At 44.5% G+C, this 18,133-nt stretch overlaps 1 protein-coding gene across 1 annotated transcript in view; it reads left to right on the top strand.

The window, feature by feature from the left end:
- The window catches only part of RNF17 (ring finger protein 17), a 113,199-nt gene extending 96,749 nt beyond the window's left edge, over positions 1–16,450 (top strand). Inside the window, exons 30-37 of the mRNA XM_058670998.1 lie at positions 2,712–2,837; positions 4,472–4,528; positions 7,750–7,866; positions 9,049–9,217; positions 11,998–12,133; positions 13,237–13,426; positions 15,879–15,978; positions 16,277–16,450. Of these exons, the coding sequence (XP_058526981.1) occupies positions 2,712–2,837; positions 4,472–4,528; positions 7,750–7,866; positions 9,049–9,217; positions 11,998–12,133; positions 13,237–13,426; positions 15,879–15,977 (894 nt within the window). The 3' untranslated portion in view covers position 15,978; positions 16,277–16,450. The remainder of the gene's footprint in view (positions 1–2,711; positions 2,838–4,471; positions 4,529–7,749; positions 7,867–9,048; positions 9,218–11,997; positions 12,134–13,236; positions 13,427–15,878; positions 15,979–16,276) is intronic.
- Positions 16,451–18,133: the final 1,683 nt, after the last annotated feature.

Raw genomic sequence — 18,133 nt, 5'->3', positions numbered from 1 at the left:
TCAGTCTAGACTGCTGTCAGTTCCTATACCTGTGATTGATGGCAGGCTCCTTGGTCACACCTAGCTTAGTCCATCACCACCCCATCTCTTGAGCTAACCAGAGGGGCTAGAATTTCCACAGGGTTTGGCCCACACATCACCCACAGAATCTACCCCCGGATATGGTTCTCAAGTGCTAGTTAATGTCATGGCCCTGCCTAATGTGACCCCGTCTGCTGATCCATCATCATGTCAGGTAATAGGATATGAGCCTGCTGGACAAGCCCTGAGCCTTAGCTTTTGCATGGACTGGTGTTCAGTGCTCAGCATTGTTCAGTGATTACAAGTTCTTCAAAGGAAGAGTTACTGTCATTGGGAATCTTTAGGATTGATTCACATCCCAGAAGCACAGTGGGTTCAACTTGGAGCAACCTAAGCAGTGATTCAAAGAACCAAAACCCCAGAGCTCCCAGCTGGGTGGCCAGCAGGCGGGGCCTGGCACCAGTGGCACTCTGGCCACCCAGAGACAGCTCACCATGTGCACGTGGTGGCTGGCATCTGGGATCCGGGCATGGAGATGCCCCATCCTGAGACCCACCCACAGCCCGGGAGGCCTCTGAAAGTTTAAACCCCCAGGCCCAAGGTCGCACCCCTCCCCAATCCCATCCACCACTCAATGAGGGCTGTGGGTGGGCCCCAGACCTGCCCAGCCATGGAGACCCCCCCCCCTCCGTGTACTCATCCCAAAAGGAGCAGCCTGCGGAGCCCAGGCAGGCCAAGGGACAGCTCACCACGTGCACCCGGTGGCTGGCGTCTAGGATCCAGGCATGAGAAGCCCCGTCCTGAGACCCAGCAGCAGGCAAGAGGCTGCTGGAAGTTTAACACCCCCCAGGCCCAAGGGAAAGACTCTTATTTTGATACGGAAGACAGTATTAAATTATGACGATTTTTTAATATATATGTAGCAGCTTGCAGGATGCTATTATTGCTGTGTCTATAGCAGTGGGTTAGATTAGAGTAACTCAGACGGAAACTTCTATGACTCCCAACCCCTAGACCTTATGTTATAGTAAGAGAAGATGGGACCTTAGGAAGGTCACCCTGAAGCTACAGTCTGACATGCTCTGGGTCTAGTGACATTGGGAGAAGGAGTATAATAGCAATTTAGAGATGGTGTGAATTGAGGTATCCCTTTAAAGAAAACATAATGGAGTTTTTCTGACTGGGGGAAAATAAATGCACAGAGAGAAGCTTCTAGGAAACCATATTAGCAGTTTGATATATGATGAAGTTTTACAAGAACAAATGGTGAGTGGCATTTGGTAGTTAGAGACCATTGGCGGGACCCAGTGGAGGTTTCTGGACAAGATCATTAGACTAAACCATAACTATGTATGAGATGTAAAATGGTAAGGAAAATTTGTGGTTTAAAAGGTAATGATGGGAGAATTGAGGCCTACAGAGAGCCCCCAACCACTTAACTATGACATGGCATATGTGAAGTGCTAAGAGCCCTCCCTAGCCTCTCGGTCTCCGTGGCAGGCCATGACACAAGGCACAGGTTGAAGTTGTTCAGATAGTCAAAGTACTGTCTTAGTGTTGCTCAGCTTAGCACAGTCAGCAGGAAAATTGATATTGTTCCAAAGACTCTTCAGTTTCCCGGTTGCGAATGTGCGTGCCCGTAGCCGTACCCACACCTGCTTGTGACTGCTGAGGAGAGATGACCACGCTGGGCTCTTTTCTTGGCATGGACACACAGTAAAGGTCTGCCCTGCCTTTGTGAAGCCTCTGTTTTAGTGATGTGCCCAGAAAAAAGGAAAACATGAGCTCAAGAGTCTATCAGTGCTAAGTACGAGGGGAAAAAACAAAGCAGGGAAGAACCATAGCGGTGCGGCCAGGGAGGAATCTGCCTCCAGCACAGCCTCAGAGAAGACAGCATTGCAAGATGCAACAGAGCCAAGGCCCTAAAATGGTCGTGGGAGGAAGTGTCCAGGGTAGAACCAGAGCAGAAGGAGCAAGCACAGGAAAGTGGACAGTGGGGACCAGGCTGAGATGTGAACAGCCCACTCTGGTATTCCCTCTGGCTGCTGTGGTGACTGAAGTCTGGGCAGTAAGGATAAATAAATAAATAAATAAATAAATAAATAAATAAATAAATAAATAAATAAATAAATAAGAAAAATAAATAAATAAGAAAAATAAATAAACAAGAAATCTTATGGAGGAATGTGGGCCCAGTGGAAAAGGTTTCCCCAGCTGGCTGGCATGTTATGAACACAGTCAGTACCTGGTGGTTGTCTGTCAGAGTTTCAGAGACATTTTCATGAGCCCTGCTGTTTAGTCTGTTAACGTCTTCTGATTCCTATCATTTGAGGACTTTTAGGTTAAACTCCATCTTTCCACCCTCTGACCATACCTTTTGTTTCTCCTACTTACTGTAAATTATTACAATCATCTAAACATGCTGTGTAGAATGAGTTGATAATAAGTTGCTGCCTAGTAAATCACTAGTAAATTCTCTCCTTCTGAACATATTTTGTATAAACCAAAACAATAAAGTTACTACTTCTTGACCTGCCAGAACACTAGGAAATAACTTTTGTTAAATGGATCACTAGTCAAACTAAGTGGTAATTCTGTGATTATCAAAAGCCTAATTATGTTTTCTGACTAGAATTTTGTTCATCAATAGACTTGATATAGTAATTACCTTATTTATTAAACTTAAATAGGAATTACCTGAAAACCCATGGGAGAAATTATCTGTTCTTCTGTATTTTGATGGAATGTCACTTTCTTATTTTATGGCACACTATAAATTTTGTACTTCTGACCATTCTGAAGAAATACTGAAGGAAGTAAGTATATTAGTTTTTCTACAAAAGCTTTAGAAAATTCTTAGTTAAATGTCATATTTTTTGTTACACCTCATATTTATTATAATTCTGGTATGTTAGAGAATCCAGAGAAGTTGTAAATTGTTTGTTGAGAAACATTGTTCTGCATTGTGCTGTATAAATGTCCTGAACGATTAATGTTTCTGTACCTTCAAACCCAGTGAGACATCCATGTGTTACCCAGTACTGCTTAAGATAGGGATACGTATTAGGCCTGGCACAGTGGCCTGGCATCTAAAGTCCTCGCTTAGGACGTGCCAGGATCCCATATGGGCACCGGTTCTAATCCCAGAAGCCCTGCTTCCCATCCTGCTCCATGCTTCTGGCCTGGGAAAGCACTCAAGGATCCTGCATCCACTTGGGAGACCCGGAAGAGGCTCCAGGCTCCTGGTTTCAGATCAGCACAGCTCCAGCCATTGCAGCCACTTGGGGAGTGAATCAACAGGTGGAAGAGCTTCCCATCTCCTCTCGTTATATCTAATTTTCCAATAAAAATAATTTTTAAAAGATAGGGATACATATTATAACATTTATAGAATTCAGTTCAGCAAGGCTCTCTCCCCAGATAAAATATTTTTTTCTTTTACTTGACATAAAAACTATGTATTACAACTTGTCTTATATTATGGCTCATTCAGCCACATTTTCAGCTTATCCAACAAGCAGCTCCTTACCAGTGCTTCTATATTTAATATTTCTCAAAACATAATCTGCTTGCTACAGATACAGTTTCACATTTTATGCAGCCAAAGTCCCTGTGTATTAATAGGGTATATAAATAATAATGGCATTTTTTAAATGTCTAGATTTTTTCATTCTAGAGTTACCTAGTTCACTTGTTAGATTTTATAGTATTCATTTAGGTAGCCACACGAAAATCAAACACTGGATGTTTTCTTTAAAAACTTTATTCATTTATCTGAAAGGCAGACAAAGAAAGATCTTCCATCCATTGGCCCAAATGGCCATAGTGTCTTAGACCAAGCTACATCCAGGAGCCAGAAACTCCATCTGGGCCTCTGACATGGGTGGCAGGGGCCCGGGTCCCAATGCCTTCCAAGGCAGATTAGCAGGGAGCTTGATAGCAAGCAGAGCAACTGAGACTTGAACCAACACTAAACAGCAGCAAACCTGTTTCTCCACACTGCAAGCCCCAGAATGTTCCAAGCAATAATAGAAAACTGGTTTGTTCTCTCAGACAGACCTTGTATGTGTAGTCTTGACTACCAGCTTTTTCTTTAATACGGAGACATGGTGAGAGTTGTAAAAGGTGCTCTCCATCTGTTAATCTGATCTTATAAAAGTTACTTAATCTCTTCCAGTTTACTCTTCACATTTAAAAGGGGAAAGTAAAAGTTTCCATTCTTATTTAATTACTTATTGGCATAATAGTTATCTTAGCATTATTTTGAGAAGTCTTATGGTTGAAGTATAAGTAGTAAGATTACTCGGGATTCCGTGTTAAAATGAAATAACTAGATGATTTCCAATGAGGACATGCTCCCAGTTTTTATGGGTATAAACTATAGATGTGCATTAAAACAGTAGTAGAGTTTAAGATGGTTTTACTCAATGGCAGTATTACGTGATTTCAGAGGCCAACAGATTATGATAAAAACTACGAGGTGGAAAGATGGGAAATAAATTTTGAGGTAAGTTACAATGCAAGTATTTTGGAAACCAGATTCACAAGTAAGAGTTTCACTTATTAAGTTTAAATGCCATAGACAATGTACAACTTAGTTTAATTTTATTTTATGTTCAATATTGTTTACATAGTTAAGAGGGATACATACCCATGTGTGCCTGATTAGGGTGGGTTAGGTCAATTTATAGAGAAAGGTGGATTGGACCAATATTTTCATTTTTTTCCTCCTATACCCATAAGGATGCAGGGGGAGGGGCCACTCCTTGCTGTCAAATTATATCAGGACAGCCATCAAAGGACCGTCCGTATCTGTGGTCCCCTCCTTAGAGACCATAACGGGGGGGGGGGGGGAACAGGGGGGAAGAGTGCTGAGGGCGGTACTTGAATGGTTTTGATAGCTCTGAGACATTGTCAGTTTTGTTGCTCCAGGGTTGAGGAAAATCTTTCCAAGGTTTCTTGGTTGACCAGGTCTACTTTAACGCATCCACAGGCCCAAGAACATGTTGTGAAGCACAGTATTCTGATCTGTTCTGCTTCCCAACCTCTGACAGGCACTTGACGCCTCTGCTGGCCTAGATGAGCTGTCTATCCGGGCATGCTGTCCACGGCTCAGCCATAGGCAACTGATGAGGCCCAGTCCTGATACATGCACTCTAAGGTCATAACACATATATTGTGATTTTCCCTGTGGCTGGGATCTGAGTCCAGCCATCTACTTGAGGAATCTCGTAAGAAACCTGTCCTGGGGTGACCTCAGACTTGCCCGTGTGTGTGCCAGCCAGTGCAGAGTGACGTTTGGTCTGTCACCTGCACCAGGCAGTGCACCTAGCGGTACATGCAGTTGCCTGGTCAGCCCCTGCCCTGGCACTCACCAGTGGGAGCTACAACTTAGCAGGTTCTGCTTCCAGCCCCAATCTGGCGTGTGCCGGCACAAGTCAGTAGTTTAGGGTATTATTTAGTGACTTTTGCAACCATCATCCCTTACATAATTCCAGAACATTTTACCACCTTAAAACAGACCTCATGTCAGAAACAGTCATCTCCCATTCTTCCCTTTCCCAGCTTTATGACCAATTAATTTCTGCCTATTCTATACGTTCCCTGTAAGTGGAATCATACATACATTATTCCTTTTTATTGATGAATTAAACTTCATGTTATACATGATACGTTTTTCTGCACATAGGGATGGATGGACATTTGAGTAGTGTGCACGGTTTGTAAGTCATTAAGAAGCAGTGAAGCTGCTTTCAAAAGAGGTTTTTCACAGTCAGGCTGGGAGTTGCCTCCTCAGCATCCTTGCTAGCGTTTGACAGCCGACATTTTTCCTAGCCATCCTGTAACAAATGTGAAGCGGCTCTGACATGCATTTCCGTAGGGATTAATAATGTGGAGCATCCTTTCACATACTTATTGGCTGTTTCTGTATTTTCTTTGGCAAAAATATTTATTCAAATCCACTGCATATTTTAGTGGGGTTATTTATCCCGTGTGTGTGGGGGGGGTGGTTTGGTTTGGTTTGGTTTAACAGCTGTTGATATTTCTTGGATCCATGACCCCTACCAGATCCATGATTTGCAAGTAGCTCCTACTATTCTGTGGATGTCATTGTAATTTCTTGACAATATCCTTTTAAGCTCCAAAGTTTAAACTTTAATGAAGTCCAGTATATATATTTTTATTCTGTCATTTGTGGGGTTTTTTTTGTTGTTGTAGAAAGAGTTTTAATAAATCAGATTTTACAGTCAGTACAATTTCATTTTTTTTTAAGTTTATTTTTATTGGAAGAGCAGATACACAGAGAGGAGAGACAGAAAAATCTTCCATCTGATGATTCACTGCCCAAGTGGCCGCAACGGCTGGAGCTGAGCCACTCTGAAGCCAGGAGCCAGGAGCCTCTTCCAGGTCTCCCATTCAGGTGCAGGGTCCCAAGGCTTTGGGCCATTCTTGATGCTTTCCCAGGCCACAAGCAGGGAGCTGGATGGGAAGCGGGGCTGCCAGGATTAGAACCAGCGCCCATATGGGATCCTGACGTGTTTGTTCAAGGCGAGGACCCCAGCCGCTATGCTAATGCGCTGGACCCACAATTTCATTTCTGTGATGATAAAAATAGCATTCTGGTTACAAAGTGCTGACCTTGTAATACCTCAGTAAAATTCAACAATGGCTCACAGTCTTTGTTGAGCTTTCTGTTTCAAGCATTTTTTGTTGCCATCAATTTGAAAATGTCAGATAGCAATAAATTAGCCTACAAATCTGAATGTGTTTTTACTGCTTAATTATTGCATTCTTTAGAATAAAAAATAACTTTGGGAAGATTCTGCTGGTATTTGTAGAAAAACTGAACCCCACATCTTGGTACGTATGTTCACTTTCAGTGACTGCTGACTCCCATAGTCCTTATTGGGATCACATAACTCTGTAGTTTGCCTTCTACTTTTATGGAGCTTAAAACAGAGGATGGATGCCTATTTTATTATTTGTAAACTTACCTAAATCTCTTAGCATTTCATTTATTGCTTTGGTTTTTAGTATAAAGTAACTATTTCTAAAAATTTAACAATGTGTAAAGGAAATATCCTCCATTCTGCATCTCAGGCACCAAGTGCTACTCACTACTGGCAGTTATTGTTGACCATTTTCTAACCGCTGTTCCAGAAATTTCTGCATCTATGTAGAAATATGTCCGTGCTTAAGATTGAGGAACTGGGCCCAGCATGGTAACCTAGTGGCTGGGGTCCTCGCCTTGAACATGCTAGGATCCCATATGGGCGCCGATTCTAATCCCGGAAGCCCCAGTTCCCATCCAGCTCCCTGCTTGTGGCCTGGGAAAGCAGTCGAGGACGGCCCAAAGCCTTGGGACCCTGTACCTGTGTGGGAGACCTGGAAGAGGCTCCTGGCTCCTGGCTCAGCTCCAGCCATTGCAGCTGTTTGGGGAGTGAACCATCAGACGGAAGATTTTCCTCTCTGTCTCTCCTCCTCTCTGTATATCTGACTTTGCAATAAAAATAAATAAATCTTTTTTTAAAAAAAGATTGAGGTACAAAAAAGGCCTAAACATTTTGGTCATCACATTCTGTCATGTTTATTCACAATCGTATTGTATTTAGTATCTGACAGCTTCATTTCTGTTCCTTGAAAGTAAATTGGCACTATAGTAATTTCCTATACTGTATTGTTTTATAGTTGTCATTTTCAGATCTGAATTTTTTTGTCTTGTTCTAGGAATTGCTTCTGTCTGAAACAGAGACCCCCATTGTGCCAGCTTACGTGTCTTCGTCTCTGCCTCCCCCCGGAGAACTCTTTGCTGTTCAAGTGAAACATGTGGTCTCGCCAAATGAAGTATGCGGGAACTCAGAATACACCCACAGGCTGGGTCTCACACACAGCTCCAGCTCCCTGACTTTAAATAATTGACAATTGATAACCTCTAATGTGCCCTCCCTGTACTGATATCCTCTTCAGACATATAGAAGCTATGACATTTGATAGGGAGAACATTTCTTAGCCACTGTTGTGTTCCCGGTGTTGTATCACATGTGTAGATTTTTAAGGTGGAACTTTCCTATGTATGATATCTTCTACACCTCAGTCCCCTCCGTGCATTCGTGAATTCTGGTGCCCTTGGCCCTGCTCTGTGCGTGTCTAGACCACTGCTCACTTCCTGGCAGCTTGTGCTGTGCCACAGTTCTGTGTAGGGTTGTCTGCCTTCTCCTCCGAGTTGCTCCGTGGACACGGGGATTTTTTTCTCGTATTCAGTGACATACCCCTAGAACCTAGAATAGTGTCTGATCTAGAGTGCTCAGTCGGTGAGTGACTGTTGACTGAATGAAAAAAAAAAAAAACGTACTAAAGAAAATGCAGTTAACGTCTCCTTGGCTAACAAGAAAGAAATGGAGAAGAGATGAGTAACATTGACAACTTCTTCAGCTTTCTCCTCAGAAAACCATTCTCTAAAGGATGCCTTCATCATGCAGGAAAGAACTTCGTGTAGCTGCTGCATGTTTTTTATAATTTCTTAATAGCTTGTGTGTTATTTATTACTGTATAACAGCTACCACAAGTTTTACAACTTAAAACAATACGAAGGTCAGGAACCCAGGAACTAGTTAAGATTCTGGCACAGGATCTCTCATGGGGCAGTGGTTAGGACTTTGGGGGGGCGGGGGGTCAAGGGATACAGAGTTCACTTCCAGGAAGAGCCACGAATGTGACAGTTCTGCACCTGGCCCAGGGCTCCTGCAGACCCTGCTCATGGCTAGACTTCCTGAGCATCCAGTCCCTGATAGACGTCACACCCAGAAACCCCAGATCTGTTACTGCCCGGTCTGCGTATCTCACACCTTCGCCCAACTGTTCCCTGTCCAGGAGGGACTCCCTGGAGCGGGGCAGACAGAGGCGGGGGCGGCAGACAGAGGCGGGCGCCTTGGTGGGAGGCCCTCTCCCAGAGTACTTCTGTCCATGTCAGTGAATGCTAGAAATGACAAAGTTTGAAAGTTGCTTCCTTCTCTTCCTCCCACTTAGGTCTACATTTGCCTTGACTCTGTAGAGAGCTGTAATCAGTTTAACCATCACAGTGACACGGATGACAGCGGAGTCAGCTGGGACTCAGAGCCTGAGAGCCTTGAAGAAGCGCTGCGGAGGTCCAACAAGAATGTAGACACATTTCCTCCTCTGACGGATTTTAGAACAGGTCGGCTTGTTTTTTTTATGGGACTCGTGCAGGTGTTTTGTTTGTTTGCTGAGGGTGTGACAGGTGGGCTGCTGGCGTCTTCGTTTGGTGCGTGATCTCCATCCCCAGGGCTCCCCGTGGCTCATCTCTCCCACTTTCCAGATCAGGAAGGTGAACTCAAGAGAAGTGATTCCTTTGTGTCCATTTTTACCTTCCAAAGATCAGGCTGTGTTGAAAAATTGCGTAAAGAAGACGTAAAGAAAAAAAATCAATTTCTTTTTGTTTTGTTTTGTTTTTAAAGATTATTTTTATTTGAAAGGCAGATTTTAAGAAGAGGGGAGAGACAAAGTGAAAGATCTTTCATCTGCTGGTTCACTCCCCAGATGGCTGCAGTTGTTGGAGCTAAGCCAGTGCTAAGCCAGGTCTCCCACATGGGTACAGGGTGCTAAGGACTTGGGCCATCCTCTGCTGCCTTCCCAGGCCATAAGCAGGGAGCTGCATCGGAAGTAGAGAGGCCAGGACATGAACTGGTGTCCATATGGGATGCTCATCCTTGTAGGCGGAGGATTAGCTTGTTGAGCTATCATACTAGCCCAAGAAGACTTTCTGAATGTGAATTTTATTGCTAGCTCAATACAGTGAGGCTTTGGGACACTGATCACTTTGGGACACTGTTTCCTAAGTCTTTCAGGATAGGCCAGATCTCCAATCTTTCTTTCCAATCTAGTTTTCACACCATTGTTAAATATGTGTGATTGTCCTGTGAGGAAAATCAACCTAGTTTGTGGCATTGGGGGGTCCTTGAATGCTCAGAGTGAAGTCTACGTTTTTATAAGTGATAGAAGAATGCATTTATTCTTGTCACTTTGCATGTATCAGAAGGTGTTTTAGCAGGATAAGGAACACATGCGTTTAATGTCTTAGCTGACTTTATTCAGTGATATTTTACTTGACTGTGACCTACTGTGGGCTGGTAAGTTACACTTGTGGTTCCTTCTGCCTGGAAATAGCCTCCCCCAGGCAAGACCTCCACTTAGCTGTCGTCTTCAGGTCTGCCCTGATCTTGCTTCCAGCTCTTCTCTCTGCTCCCCACCATTCCTCTTTCAATAGTACTGTGAGCGTGTGGCCATTGGAGTCATGAGCAGTTAGATGGGCACCTGGCTGGATATATATGTAAATAATGAGTAGATTGATTACCATCCCTTGCTGTGCTCAGATTTGTAGTCTGGAAGGGAGAATTCCTGCCTGTGTTGCTTTGGATATATATTCATTCTGTGTGCTCTGGAATCCAGGCGGGTATGATGAAAAGGGAAGGTGAATACTATCTTGATTTTACAAATTTACTCAACCAGTGTTCATTAGCACTTTTGTTTAAGCATTGCTTTACCAGGTGCCACATTAGGGATACAAAGTACATTACTTTACTGAAGAACAAATTAGCAGAAAAGACAGTAAGCCAAGTATAGCATGGAAATCAACGCCCCTATTAAGGGGATGCTCAGTGTAGGGCTGCTGACCAGTTAGTCCCCAGGGCTTCAGCAAGGTCATACTGGAACTGAGTTTGGAAAGAAGAGTAGATGTTGGCACCAAAGTCTCATGGGCTCCCACTTGAGTCCCCACTGCTCCACTGAGGACCCACCTCCCTGCTTCTCCCACTTGAGTCTCCGCTGCTCCACTGTGGACCCAGCTCTGCGTATGGCCGGGAGAGCAGAGAGGATGGCCCAAGTCCTTGAGCCCCTGCCAACATGTGGGGAACATGAGCAGCTCGGCTCCAGCTATTACAGCTGTTGGGGGATTGGACTAGCAGATGGGAAACCTCTCTTTGTCTCTCTTATCTCAGTAAAAATATGCCTTTCAAATAAAAAAAAAAATACTCTTTTTATGGACCCTGTATGATAGCGTAGCGGCTAAAGTCCTTGCTTTGAACGATCCCATATGGGTGCCTGTTCTAATCCCAGCAGCCCTGCTTCCCATCCAGCTCCCTGCTTGTGGCCTGGGAAAGCAGTTGAGGATGGCCCAAAGCCTTGGGACCCTGCACCCGTGTGGGAGACCCAGAGGAAGCTCCTGGCTCCTGGCTTCGAATTGGCTCAGCTCCAGCCATTGTGGCCGCTTGGGGACTGAATCATCGAATGGAAGAACTTCTTCTCTGTCTCTCCCCTTCTCTGCATATCTTCCTTTCCAATAAAAATAAATAAATATTTAAAAAATAAACTTTTTTAAAAGAATACATAGGTTTATCATAGGAGTAACTCAGAAAAACATTGTGGATGGAGGGCCAGACAGCTGAAGCAGAGGCATGAGGGTTTTAAGTAATTCTGTTCCGGTAACTGATTGGAGGGTGTGTGATAGATTGTTGAGAGCTGATGAAGAAGCCTGTGGACTACAGTGCTCAGTACTTGATGTTGCAGGTGGTTCAAATATCATTCAAGAACTTTAAACCACAGAGCAGTATGGTTAAACTTTCAAAATGTAATTCTGGTGGTCGTTGCAGAGGAGCACAGCGTTGAAGGGAGAGATAGCAGACTGTATTGATTGTCCCTTGCAAAAAAAAAAAAAAAATGATGCCCCCAAATGAAGTTTGTATCAGATCTAAGCCATGGGCAGTGAGAGTAGGAGCTTTAACTCATAGGAATTAGTAAAAAAAAATGTAGGAAATATAACAAAATAGGAGAAGCCAATTTCCTGATGTTTAATTCAGGATGGTGGACATACTGTTGTAATGATTCCTTTGTCTTTGTCTGTAATTAAAAATGTCTTTAAGATAATGCAGTGTGAAGACTATTGTTTTTGTGTCTTTCCAGAAATGCCTTGCCTTGCAAAATATGATGATGGCTTGTGGTACAGAGCAAAAATTGTTTCCATTAAAGAATTTCATCCTTTAACTATCCTGGTACAATTTGTTGATTATGGATCAACGGAAAAACTGACAGTAAACAGGTTAAACTTTTGGTTTAGTTGAGTTATGAGTCATAGTTTTGTTTTTCAGATGTTTTGTCGGTTTGTTGGTTGGCTTTTTGTGGCTCTTAATTGGGGAGATTCGATTCATCCTTTTAAAGAAAAATGCTGTTTATGTGTTAGGAATTTTTAACATCTAGGAGTTTCTGGTGTGTTAAAATACACATACATGCAGGTAAACCATTTTAGCGGTTTTAAAATATGCACCCAAATGGCAACAAACGTGTTTGCTGGCAACAGTGGTGTGCCCTTCCGTTCTCCCAGCCCTAGTAATAATCCGTAATGTAGTCTCTGTTGCCCAGGACTTGACTCTTACATAGCATTTGTTTTTCGTGACTGGTATATTTCACTTAGCATGATGTTTTCAAGGTTCTTCCCTGTTATTAGTATGTTCCCTTCTTAAGGCGGAATAATCTGAAAAACAGTCTGTTGTGTGTATGTACTGCATTTGGTTTGTCCATTCATCCATGAGTGGACACTTGGACTGCCTTTGGCTAGTGTCAGTGGTGTGCCTATGAACTTGACTGTGCATTCTGCTCCCAGTTATTTTAGGTAAATGCCCAGAAATTGAATTGTTACATTACATACTACTTGTTCTTAGTTTCTTGAGGACCTACCATATTCTTCTGTAGCATTATACCGTTTTACTTTTCTGATTTCCACCAGTAGTGCCAAGGATTCCAATTTCTCCATGCCTCTCAACAAAACATTAATGTTTATGTTTTGGGGAGCTTCGTGGATTGTTTTAATAGTAGCCATTCAAATGAGTACATGGTGATAGTTCACTGTGGTTTTTGTTTTCATTTCTGTCGCATTTATCTATTTTACGGGAAATGCCTAGTTTTAGATGTATTTTCTCCCATTTCATGGTAATCACTGTTGATTGGCTCTCTCAATACGTTTTTCTTAATTTGGGTAAAGTCCACTTTGTCTGATTTTTTTTTGCCTGTGTTTTCTATATCATAGACCAAAAAAATCACTATGGAATTCCGACATGAAGCTTTCTGGAAATGTTTTAGGAGTGTTTAAGCAGTAAGGGGATTTTAATTGAAACATTCTGAACGCTGAAATTTCTTTTGTGACAGACTGCGTCAAATTCCTCTCCATCTTATGCAGTATCCAGCCCGAGCCATAAAGGTTCTCTTGGCTGGGTTCAAACCTCCCCTGAAGGATTCAGGAAAGACAAGAATACCGTACTGTCCCAAGTGGAGCATGGAGGCCCTGTGGGCGATGATAGACTGCCTTCAAGGGAAACAGCTGTACGCTTCCTCCATGGTAAGGAGGTAGAAATTACCAAAATGCCATTACCCCTGTTAACTTTGTAAAGTGTTTTGTCTCTATGCCATTCTAAATGCAAAAATACAATAATGTCATGCATACAATAGGATTAATTTTTTTTTGTTTTTAAAGATTTATTTATTTTTTATTACAAAGTCAGATATACACAGAGGAGGAGAGACAGAGAGGAAGATCCTCCATCCGATGATTCACTCCCCCAAGTGACCGCAATGGCCAGTGCTGCGCTAATCTGAAACCAGGAAGCAGGAACCTCTTGCAGGTCTCCCATGTGGGTGCAGGGTCCCAAAGCTTTGGCCGTCCTCGACTGCTTTCCCAGGCCACAAGCAGGGAGCTGGATGGGAAGTGGAGCTGCTGGGACTAGAACCAGGATGCCGGAGCGTTCAAGGCGAGGACTTTAACCACTAGGCCACGCCGCCAGGCCCCAACGGGATTAATTTCAAGACTTATAAAATGGTGTAGTTTGTATTTGACAAACTTTAGTAATACATCACTGATGTAATGAATAAGAGAAAGGATCAAGATGTGAGCATCCTATCATCAAACACCTTATAAGCTAATAGAGAACACACACACATGACTGGGTAATTAACAGGTAGCTTGGGAGGGAGCAATGACAGGATCAGGCGAGGGTGATCACCCGAGTGAGCGAGACAGCCAGGGGCGTCAACAAGAGGGGAAAGCTTGATGTGAACTCACATTGGTACTAACTTTTAATTAGTGGAATTGAACTTGTATCAAAAGGTCAGATGAGAAGATCCAGATGGTGTTTAATGCAGCTCTCTTCCCCTGAGGTTCAGTGTGTCACACAGCAGCAGCCCACGGTGGACTTGGCCTGGACTGTATCTTCTGTCCACGCATCATGCTTTTAATTCGGTTTCATATTTTATTTTTATTTGTCTAAAATGTAAAGTCAGAGATCATCCATCCGATGGTTCATTCCACAAAGCGGAGTGTGGGCCAAGCTGATGTCAGAAGCCTGACAGTCCAGGTCTCCTCCCGCATGGTAGCAAGGACTCAAGTACTCAAACTGTTATCACCACTTCCCAGGGTGCACGTTACCAGGAACTGCTATTACAAAGCAGGACTCGAACCTAGGCATTCAGGTGTTAGGAGGTGCACATCCAGTATCTTAAGCACTGTGTCAGACACTAGCCCCTGTGCGTCATGTTTTAACACTGGAAATGTTATACAAAAGAACTGTTGCTGACTGATGGAATCACGCCTTCTTATGAAGGACTATACTGTTGTAGCAACATGGGAAAAATCAGTCGAAGGGTGGGATGGGAGGGGAGAGGTCCCAGTCTCTACAAAATTGTACCATAAAATTCAAAATTTCAGAAAAAACATTTTTTTAAAAAAATGGTTGTTGATTTAACAGACTTCTTATTGAATATCATAAAATCAGTGATTCCTGGATCCCCTGCGCAGTTGGCTGGAGGGGTGGAGAACGGGCTGTTCTCTTCCAGTCACCCTGTTACCTGCTTCCCTCCTTTGCCATGCCTGCCTGGACTTGTGATCCGGGCTCTGGGTCTCCTAGGTAGGTGCAGAGGCCCGAGTACTTGGATTCTGTTCCACTGCTCTCCCTGGTACACCTGTGGGGAACTGGATTAAAAGCAGAGCAGCCAGGACTCAGATTCATGCTCCTGTGGGATGCAGTGTCACCTGCGGAGGCCTAACCAACACTGACCTCTGAAAAATGTTTTTTTGAAATCCATATACTCTGCTGTGTGTAGTGGTAAGACTAGCTCATGTAGGAATTCTCAAGAAACCAAAGAAAATATAGACAGGCACAAGACAAGCAAGGATTCCTTTATAGCTACTTTTTCACCTCTATGAATAATAAAACTTGGTTGGGAGCCCAGTGCAATAAACTAGCAGCTAAAGTCCTCGCCTTGAATGCACCAGGATCCCATATGGGCACCAGTTCTAATCCCGGCAGCCCTGCTTCCCATCCAGCTCCCTGCTTATGGCCTGAGAAAGCAGTGGAGGACGGCCCAAAGCCTTAGGATCCTGCTCCCATGTGGGAGACCCGGAGGCAGCTCCAGGCTCCTGGCTTTGGATCGGCATAGCTCCGGCCATTGCGGATGCTTGGGGAGTGAGCCATTGGATGGAAGAGCTTCCTCTATGGATCTCCTCTCCTCTGTATATCTAACTTTACAATAAAAAATACATATTAATGAAAAAGCTTGGTTGGTTTATGCGTGAAAAGCATAATGTCTTCTATGTGGAATGTGGTGACAACATGGAAGCCCTGTGGAATTTCAGTTATGACAGGGAAGAAGGAAACAACTGCAGACACGTTCTGGAAGTAGTGTACATTACAGATCAACGCAGGAAGCGACTTCCCCGCTGTGGGAGTGGCCAGACAGAGGAAGGAGAGGAAGACAGCAGTGACTGGATTTTCTTGACAACTCTGTCTTAATTTTAGGCTCAGACACCAGAACAAGTAGTGACTTTATACGACGATGAGCAGTATCCAGTTCACATGTCGTTAGTAGAGATGGGGCTCGCAGACAAAGATGACTGATGTAAGTACGACCCTCCCAAGAGCTGTGAAACGGCCCGTCAAAGCACCCTTGGGTCCCTCGGATTCCTCAGAGGGCTCACCACAGAGCTCAGCGGTCTCTCCTCCACGCTGGCCACCAAGGCCTTGCGCACCTGTTGAGCATTAAGTATCAAATGGGGTATCTCAGAAATGTTTGGGGTGCTGTAATGACTGCCAGAGCACCACACAGGTGTGGCCCGTGACGCACAGCCAGCACCCAGGCCGCCAGCCTGCCGTGTCACGCTCCCAGGCAGGCTCTGACCGCACATTTTGTCTTGCAGGTGTACGTGCAGAGCACCTCCAGCACCCGGAAGGATATTTCTGTTACATTTGGACTATTTTCTTGATTTGTTCTGCAGTTGGCTATCTTCCACACTCCTGTCCCATTCTTTGTTCAACTGTTAGAAGTTGTATGAGAAAAGCAGGAAAAAAAATAAATATTTGCTTTCAAACATGGTCCTGTTTTACTATAATCTCAAAGTGAAATATTCTAGGTACATAAAAACTTTGATAACTGAGCTAAGAAATGAAATGTTGCCAGCCTAGATGAAGGCCCCGAAGCCCCTCCTTGAGGAATCCATCCATAAAGGAGATTTTATTCGCATTTTATTGGAAAGGCAGATTGATAAAGGGAGAAGGGTAGGATCTTCCATTTACTGGTCACTCCCCAGCTGGGCTGGGCAGGCCAGAGCCGGGACCTCTGTCAGGTGCTGCTTCCCAGGCACAGCTGTAGAGCAGCCAGGACTGAAGGGGTCTTTGTTTTCAGAAAAAAAATGACCAGTTCTCCATCAGTCCAGGTCCCTCTGTCACGAGCTGCTGTGGCAGGACCTTTATTGGGCAGAATACAGTAAGGAGGGGGGCACTGTCACACAACAGGTAAAGTCAGGACTTGGGCGCCCACTTCTGCCTTCATTATCTCCTACCCCAGCTTCCTGCTCACGCACACTGTGGGAGGGAAGACGGTGGCTCAAGTGCTTGGGCTCCTGCCGCCCACAGGGGAGGCTTGGAATTCTTGGCTTCAGGCTTTGGTCTGGCCCAGGATCAGCGATTGTGGGTGCATGGGGAGAACCCAGTGGATGGAAGATCTGTCACTCTTTCAAGTATTTTATTTCAAGATTGATTTTTATTTAAAAGGCAGGTTTACAGAGAGGAGAGAGAGGTGGTGTTCCAACCACTGATTGACTCCCCAAATGGCCACCAACAGACAGAGGTAGCCAATCCAAAGCCAGCAGCCAGGAGCTTCTTCCAGGCCTCTCACATGGGCACAGGGTCCCAAGGCTTTGGGCCGTCCTCTGCTGCATCCCCAGGTCTCAAGCAGGGAGCAGCCAGGACATGAACTGGCAGCCATATCTGGTACTGACACCACAAGGCAGGGGATTAATGTGCTGTGCCGCTGTAGCAGCCCCCAAATATATTTTTTGATATAACGCTGGTATAAAAAGGTACCTCATTGCCATTAGTATGCATTTGCCAGCCTACTCCTTGTTGATTGTTTGGGTCCTTGTTTCTGTTGAGTTGTTTGCAGTTACCTACTGACTCGGGAATCCTTGAATGTAGAGGCAGTAAGACTCCAGTGCGAATGCTCTCCTAGTCTGTGGCTTGTCTTTCACCCTTTTTTAGTATCTTCTGACAAGCTTGGACTCATCAACCTTTTCCTTGTAAGTCTGTGCTTTCCTTTCTTACTTAAAGCACGTCTGTAACTATTCCGTCTGGAATGGTTATGTGGTCGTCTTTAACTCACCGTCAACACTTGGTGTCCTGCTGCTCCACATGACAGGAAGAGGTCTGCAGGCACAGAGGTGACTCAGATTCCTTCCAGAACACCTCGCAGGGACAGCCACGAGGCAGTCGTGGCCCTGACTGGCCAGTTACAGTTCATGACATCAAGCATCCCATTTTTGACAAGTCCCACAGCCAGCCAAGTTCACCTGCTCCTGGGGTGACACTGCAGACCCCCTGGGGTGCTCGTCGCAACCTGCCACCCTGTTAGAGTGAGCCGCTGTCTACACTTACCGAGCATGGTGATATTTTGCCTGCAGGGATGACAGACTGTGTACACGCCAAGGCCCTATGGCTGCTGGGCATGTGGGCATGTGGGCATGCAGGCGAGCTACGTGTGGGCCTTTACATCCATGTCC

Source organism: Ochotona princeps, chromosome 12 (assembly GCF_030435755.1).
Source record: "Ochotona princeps isolate mOchPri1 chromosome 12, mOchPri1.hap1, whole genome shotgun sequence".
Lineage (NCBI taxonomy): Eukaryota > Metazoa > Chordata > Mammalia > Lagomorpha > Ochotonidae > Ochotona > Ochotona princeps.
The sequence above is the reverse complement of the archived record's forward strand: the minus strand, read 5'-3'. Positions and strand labels throughout refer to the sequence as shown.